This window comes from Sardina pilchardus, chromosome 3, assembly GCF_963854185.1.
Source record: "Sardina pilchardus chromosome 3, fSarPil1.1, whole genome shotgun sequence".
NCBI lineage: Eukaryota > Metazoa > Chordata > Actinopteri > Clupeiformes > Clupeidae > Sardina > Sardina pilchardus.
The window spans coordinates 5,797,480-5,805,278 of NC_084996.1; the positions used below are offsets into that span (position 1 = coordinate 5,797,480).

The 7,799-nt window shown below is 53.1% G+C and overlaps 1 protein-coding gene across 1 annotated transcript in view; it reads left to right on the forward strand.

Moving 5' to 3' along the window:
* The first annotated feature begins 262 nt into the window (after positions 1-262).
* The window catches only part of LOC134077650 (BAH and coiled-coil domain-containing protein 1), a 29,776-nt gene continuing 22,239 nt past the window's right edge, over positions 263-7,799 (forward strand). The window contains exons 1-7 of the mRNA XM_062533351.1: positions 263-269; positions 611-712; positions 3,545-3,706; positions 4,706-4,831; positions 4,965-5,230; positions 5,366-5,471; positions 5,616-7,610. Coding sequence (XP_062389335.1) covers positions 263-269; positions 611-712; positions 3,545-3,706; positions 4,706-4,831; positions 4,965-5,230; positions 5,366-5,471; positions 5,616-7,610 — 2,764 coding nt within the window. The remainder of the gene's footprint in view (positions 270-610; positions 713-3,544; positions 3,707-4,705; positions 4,832-4,964; positions 5,231-5,365; positions 5,472-5,615; positions 7,611-7,799) is intronic.

Here is a 7,799-nt window from a genome sequence, read left to right on the forward strand (position 1 = left end):
GCTTGACAGCCAATGCATTGAAAAGCACCACTAGCAGAGTACTGAACTGTATTACAGTAAAGATCGGCTAGAGAGATACCAATTTTATGCAAATACTTCTTAACTTGTTTAGACACAACCTCTCACTGTAGTTAGTGTTGCCAAACCCTGTCAAACCAGTAAAAGAGGAATATTTGTGAACCCCGGGGAACTGAACAGGATGAGTCTCCAACTCAGGATATGAAGGACATGTGGCGGTTTCTCTGGTAGATGGCAAAGCTAGATGTCTGGTGACCAGAGAAGGACGACCCACTGAGCCGCAGATGAGGCGCAGACGAGGCGCAGACAGACAGACATGCTTTTTCTTCCTTCCTGGACCCAAAATAGAAGCTTGCATACCTGTCTGCCCAGGACTTCCAAAATTACAACCAAAAATATTACTGCCATTGACCAAGCACAAAAACATATGCTATTGTGAGATGGACAGTGACTACAACACTTACACATAATAGCCCATTATCCATGTATTAATAGATAACCATTCATTCAAACTACTGTATATTCAGAAACAGCACACATCCACACACTCGGGCTTGTATTTGTGTGTCTGTTCACATGTCTGTGTCTGTAGGCATGGCCTCAGTCTTTGTGTTGGTCTACCTGTTTCCATGGAGACAAATGATGACTCAGATCCTGGGGCCTGTGTTTAATGGAATCAGCCTGGGCCTGAGATGTTAGCATGTTAGCTCAGCACATGAAGGCTAATGAAGATACTTACTGACTTAATAGTTCAGTGCAGGGAGACTGATAACTCTGTTGTGCACTGTTGAAAGGCTGATTGCTACTGTTTTTTTTCTCCAAACAGCAGTTAATTAATCAAAGCCTCTAGACTCCATAGCATGGGACTGAATGCTTAATATCACAACTAATGATGCTGTTAGTCCGTTAGCTCAGAGAATGAATTAAGGACTATCATGCCATACATTATCGAATAGACTAATGACATTATTTACATAAGCTTAGTATGCAATTAGGTGAAGATTATTCTATTATGTGCCTGTCTTTGTGGATTAAGTTGTGTGGTTACAATATATTAGTGATCGGTATACAGGTTAAATGTCATTCATTGTGAATGTTTTACTGTATAATATTTGAATCCTAAGTGATTATTATTTTACATTTTCTTTTGTAGTCTGTTTATTCGGTTGATGTATTGTCAGACCTTTTCTTTCTTTGGAGTCCTCTCTCTCCTCCTCTATATCTGTCTCTCTCTGTGTGTTTGTCTGTCTGTCTGTCTGTATCTCTCTCACTCTCTCTCCTTCTCTCTCTCTCTCACACACACACTGAGAGAGAAAGAGAGAGAGAGAGAGAGGGAGAGATCCATTAAACATCTAAGCACACTAAAGTCTAACTAACTTAGCCTACTTCTCTCACATGTAGCCTAAAAGGGAAATAGTTTCCGTAATGAATATTCAAACCACTTTTCTTCCTGTTCTTCATCCTTTCCACACCTCCACACTCACCACATCCATCAGACTCACTGATCAAGCATGTGCTGTGTGTGCTGTCTGTGTGTGAGTGCGCAATGGAGATGGAGGTATCCCATATCTATCCTCCCTCTCCGCCCCCTACTTTCTCGCAGTCCTGGGGGTTCCCAGAACACAACAACAGGAAAAAGCAGGACACCTCCAGAGTATGCTCGATGGTCCCAGTTGTCGACACAGACCAACAGGAATTTGGCTACCAGTTCTTGTAATGTTTTCAAGATGCCGTTCGCCCCGTTATAAGGAAATCCCCCTCTCCAGTAGCCATGTGAGACTGCCGCTCACCACTTGGTGCTGCTGAGAGGAAACGGTCGCTGAGTCACTTAAACGGTACCCAGTCCAGAATCGTCCGCTCAGTCCACTCGCTCCACGTCGGAGACAGTGTGTGCTCCAGCTGCTCACTGCCGGACGGTCACAGCGTGTGTGTTTTCCGCGCTCGTACAACTCGGCTGGGGTGGACCCCGCGAAGTGACGTGCGTTTGTGTGTAACCTGTATCTTGACATAAGAGGCATCTGTTGAGGATCACTGTCGTGTCGATCACTGTCACAATGTTCTTAGTAGGTGAGTGAGATGGAGTTTTTTTGTTTTTAATCCTTTGATGTGTTTCAGAAGAAACGGCCCCTCGAAAGTGTATCGTAGTGTCTGTATTGGCATGAGTGAGGATATGAGTTGTTGCGTTATGGTTTGGCAGTTTACAGAGGGGACTGATTACATTCTGAATGGATTCCGGATTCGGTCTTGGGAAAGTGGTCTGTCTTTAGAGTTTTGTCTACAGACTTGTACTGTATTATCAGCAGGGCCATGGGCAGCCAGGACTTGTGACTGAGGAGACTGTGTCCAGGTACAGTATGTATGAGGAGAAGGAAGACTGTACTGCGTCTTGCCCATGTGTGCACAAAGCGACTCTCTGGATTTCATTGTGGTTTTTAAAGGGCCCCATTTATTAGAAACGCTATCTTTGAAGTCTCGCTTTTGGCAATTAAGTAATTATCTGATCAAAAGAAGTAAAGACATGAAAGTTGAACATTAGAAAGGAAACCAAGGCTTGGAATTTGGGGGCAATGTTTGTGGTGTGGTGATACATGTGTGAGGGGTGATAGGCTGGGTGGTGGGGGCATGCTCACTGACATCTTTGTACTTTGTAGTTTTATTGTTGTGTTGTTGAGGCAGTTTAACAAATGATCAAGACAATTCCCATGTGCCGTTATTACCGTGTGTGTGTGTGTGTGTGTGTGTGTGTGTGTGTGTGTGTGTGTGTGTGTGTGTGTGTTTATGTGTGTGTGTGTGTGTGTGTGTGTGTGTGTGTGTGTGTGTGTGTGTGTGTGTTTATGTGTGTGTGTGTGTGTGTGTGTGTGTGTGTGTGTGTTTATGTGTTTGTGTGTGTATGTATGTGTATGTGTAGGGGTTTCCTCTGTTACCCTAAGATGTGTGTAAAATAGATGAGGCATCAGGGAGGATTACCCGGCCCTATCTGGAATAGATTAGCACCCCCACAGTTCCCAAGAAGAGAAGTCAAAGTGTGTCTAACAGGAGCTGAGCTCAGGGGGTGTGTGAACAGGAACAGGAGTGTACTTAGTGGGTTTACTGTTGTGGTGTGGCTGATGGACGTCTATATGGATATTATGTATGGATTCCTTTATGAACCAGTTAATGTAGCATTCAGCAATCACGGACCAGTACCTTGGCCACCCATTTGCGGTGGGAAGACGTTTGTTTATTATTGTTATTATTGTGAAGTATGGCAACCATCATATTGTTCACAATACTCAAGAGTGTGCACTGTACAGTACGTGCTTCCTGAATGAAAAGATGCACGTATAAATCAAAACTAGGGCATTTTCGGTACTTTCCAGAAAAATAACACATATTGCCGCACTGTTATGCTCAATTTACCCTCTGATGATGAAATATGGAGTGGGCTTCATGTTCTCTCCCTCTCTCCTCTTTCTCTTTCTCTTTCTCTTTCTCTCTCTCTCCTCTCTCTCTCTCTCTCTCTCTCTCCCTCTCTCTCCCTCCATAGGCAGTGGACTGGTGGGGAACTCGTCCTCCTCCTTCATGGGCTCCTTCCTGGCCAGTGGCTTGGGCTCGGCCCCGTCTCACCCTCCCCACCCCTCCAGGCCTCCGTCCTCCCCCTCCTCCCACTCCGGCACCTCGCAGATCTGGTTCCCCCACTCACATGAAGGTGAGGACCTGATGGTCACTGTCTTGTCCACTAACCTTTTGAAATGGCCCGCCCTTATGGTCGCCTCAGGCTGACTTTCTTTCTTTTTTTTTTTTTGTCTTACCTGTCTGCCTTTGTATTTCTGTCTCTGCTCGAATTTCCGGTGTCTCTTTGATGTTCTCAGATGTTTCATCTCAGTCTGTCCTGAGACATTTCTTCCTCCATTTTCCTCTTTGTTGGTGTGACGACACAATTGATTACGTGATGTAGGAAGTGGTCAGTTGTTCAATTACGTTGAATGATTCTGGACCACTGGTGGGCATGTGCTGGGGAGATGCTCCACTTTCAACCTCCGTCCTCGTTTTCTTTGTAACCCACACTCAGACCAGATCCAGCCTTCAGTCTTTAGATGAGCCTCATTATACTGTAGGTGTAGACTTGGACCGTTTACTTGGACTACTTGGAGTGTAGTCCTCGGTCCTCTCGCTTGCTCTCGGCTGATCCGGCTGCCTGTCTGACACCTTGTCTTTGTGCTGCGGATTTGCAAATTTGCTGAGCGGCAATCAGGAGGAAAGCTTCCTGAGGAAAACATCTTACTCAGCTGCTGCTGCTTTGTCAGTCAGGGGCCAATTTGTGTGTGTGTGTGTGTGTGTGTGTGTGTGTGTGTGTGTGTGTCACATGTGTGTCTGAGATTCTGCTTTTCAGTATATTTCTATTCTTTGTGTGGAGCTGTTTAGGCTGCACAGAGTGTTTTATGGTTTTATTCTCTCTGTATATAAAGATAAGCTTTCCACTTGCACACACATCTCATCAAAAAAACAATACAAATCTGTTCAGATACACACAGACAAACTCACCCAGCGTGAAATATTGATGGGTACTAGAGAGATGGACTCTGGACATTTCAGTAGTCACACCGGTAAACGACAACACCCTCTAGAGTGGCTAGTGGTCAGTTCTCTGTTTCTGCTGTGGTCACTGATCACTGTACGTTGCTCTCTTGTCCCCTCACCTCCTCAGCGGCTACAGGGTATCCTCGTTTCTCAGGGACGCTCACCCACACCTTCCTTCCCATGGGCCCTTTGGATCACCATGCCAACAGCGGTGTCCTCTACGGCCAACACCGTTTCTATGACACTCAAAAAGGTAAGTGTTTTTCACCTGTCAGACATCAGAGCCTCATCCGTGGACGTTAATTATTCATTAGCTGTCGCTGTCATTATATTGACCTCGTTATAATGAGCGTCTTTATCATTAAAATGTACTTTTTGTTTGACAGAGAATTTCTACTTGAGAGGGCTCCCCTCTCAAACTCTCCTCTCGGCCAATCACAGCATGCCGCCAATCTCCAGGGCGGGGCAAGGGGGAGGCTCTAGCGCAAAGACCCCCGAGCGAGGCATGTCCGTGTCCAGCCGGCAGAAGGAGCCAATGAGCAGCAAGCAGGAAGCCAAGCAGAGACAGCAGCACCAATCGCATCAGCTCCAGCAGACGCAGGCTCCGCCGCAGAGCGGCCAGGCCCAACACCAACACCCCCAGCAGCAGCAGGTCCACGCCCAGGCCCAACGGCTCCACCAGCACACCCCACAGCCCCCCCACCAGCACCCGCACCACGGACACCCCCATCACCACCACCACGGACACCCCCACCCCCACCCCCACCCCCACCACCATCACCACCAGCACCCCGCCGCGCACCCCGCGCTCAGCATGGAGGACGGCAGCATGCACCCGGGAGCTCCGCACCCCCAGGCCGTCGCCACGCCGCTCAGCGCCTGCCTGCTCAACAGCAAGTCTCCCAGCAGCCACTGCGGCGGCGGCGGCGGAGGAGGAGGAGGAGGAGGCGGTGGTGGTGGTGGAGGTGGAGGTGGCGGAGGTGGAGGTGGAGGAGGTAGCGCCAGCGGCGGTGGCGGGGGTGGTGGTGGTGGTGGAGGCGGCGGCGTCGGCGTCTCCAAGAGCTCCAGCTGCGGCGAGGGCGTCGGGGGCCCGTTCCCGGACCGCGTGCGGGGCGAGATGCGCATCAGCGAGCAGCCGAACGTGGCCGACTGCGTCCAGCGCAAGCAGGCTGGTGGCGGCCTGCAGCAGCACTCGCTGCCCTACGCCGCCCTCCCGCCACACACGCTGCCCCCTGCTGGCGGCGCCGGGCACCCGCGGGGCTTCCACTGCCTGCAGTTCCACCCGCACCACCCGCACGCGCACGGGCACTACAACCCCCCTCACCCGGAGCTCCTCTACCCGCACCCGCCCGCGCCCTTGCCCAACCCCCCCATGCCCCACAGGACTGGCCCTGTGCTGGTCGAGCAGAAGGCCGTCGTGCCAACGTTCGGGCCAGCCGTCGGGCAGCCCGGGGAAAAGGCCAACGGGTCTTTTCAGCTGGGCAGCCCGGAGTGCCATGCTATTGGCAACGGGGGCGGCAGTGCCAAAGAGAAGGCTTTGCAGAAGAGCGGTGGCAGCGACGGGCACGCTCAGGCGTGGCACAGGAAGCAGATGTCCTACAGGAAGGCAGAGAAAGGCCCCGACTGGGCGCTCAGCCATCAACAGCTCCAACAGCAACAACAACAGCAACAGCAACAACAACAACAGCAACAACAGCAGCAACAACAACAGCAACAACAACAACAACAACAGCAGCAACAACAACAGCAACAACAACAACAGCAGCAGCAGCAGGCGGCTCAGCTTCAGAACAGGACCCCACAGGCGTCCCCGGCACGTTCCCGCAGCGTAGATCCAGACCCCTCCAGAGCCCCTCCAGCTCAGCAGCCCAAAGCCAGCCACCAGCAGCAGCAGCAACAACAACAACAACAACAACAACAGCAGCAGCTCTACGTCACCGCTCAGGCCTACAGAGACTGCTCGCACCCGGGGCCCCCTCCCAACCACTCGCCCCTGACGGCTAAACCCCTGGGTCAGGACGGGCGCGGCGGCGGCGGCGGTGGAAGCGGCAGCTGCTCAATGCAGAGGGACGGGCAGAAGGTCGCCCGCATACGGCATCAGCAGCACGGCCGAACGGGCTCCGGCACGCCCGGTCTGGAACCGGCGCCGACCAACGGAGGTCACGACCCCAAGAGGAAAATAGACCTGACCCACAATCCGACCCACGGCCTCAACCCCAGCTCCAACCAGAGCCAGACTCACCACAGCCACAACCCCAGCCACAGCCACAACGTCACCCACAACCCCAATCACAGTCACAACACCAACCACAACCATAACGCTAGCCACAACCCCAACCCAAACCTCCAGTACAGCTACTCTCGGCAAGGGCATCCGCCTCCGGAGGTGCAGCCGTGGCCCCCCACGCCCCAGCGGCCGGACACCCAGCGACAGCAGCAGCAACAGCAGCAGCAGCAGCAGCAGTCCGCCGTCTACATGAGCTCCATCAGTGCTAACGGAGCCAGACAGCACCCTGCCATGGCCCCACCGGTCCCTGTTCCAGTCCCTCTCGCCCCAGGGCCCGGCCCCCCAGCCATTCCTCCCGCCCCAGCCCTGGCGCACAGGCCCCCCCAAGGGCCTCCCCAAGGACCCCCCCAGGGGCCCCCGCAGGGGCCTCCAGCCACAGATCCAGGGGCCATGAAGAACCTGCTGAAGTACACCACCCAGCAGCAGCAGCAGCAACAGCAGCAGCAGCAGCAGCCTCTGTCCCAGAAGACGCCGTTCGGAGGGCTGGGGAGCCTGAAGACCAGCTGCTCGCTGCAGGGCACCAAGCCCGTGCTGCCGCCCCGGAGGTCGTCGGCGTCGTCCGGCGATGGCCAGCGGTCCGACTGCGGCGGACGGGGCCGCGAGCTGAGCGAGGCCGCGGGGCACGGCGAGGGGGAGGTGCGGCAGCCGCCCGTGGGGATCGCCGTCGCCGTGGCGAGGCAACGGGAGCCTCCCTGCCGTATGACGGACAGCCAGAGCAGAGCGAGAGGGCAGCCTGCCGTGAAGGGTAAGAGTGACCCCCCCCCCCCCCCCTACACCCCCCCTCCCTCCCTCCCCCCCAGAGTCTCACGGATAGGGATATATTTGTGGAAGCACAGGGGTGATTGTGCATGAAATAGCTGTATGTGACAGAGGACCTTTAAATGAGAAATGCCCAGTGTCAGCTATAAAGGCCTGTGATGGCTAAAGGTTTTGG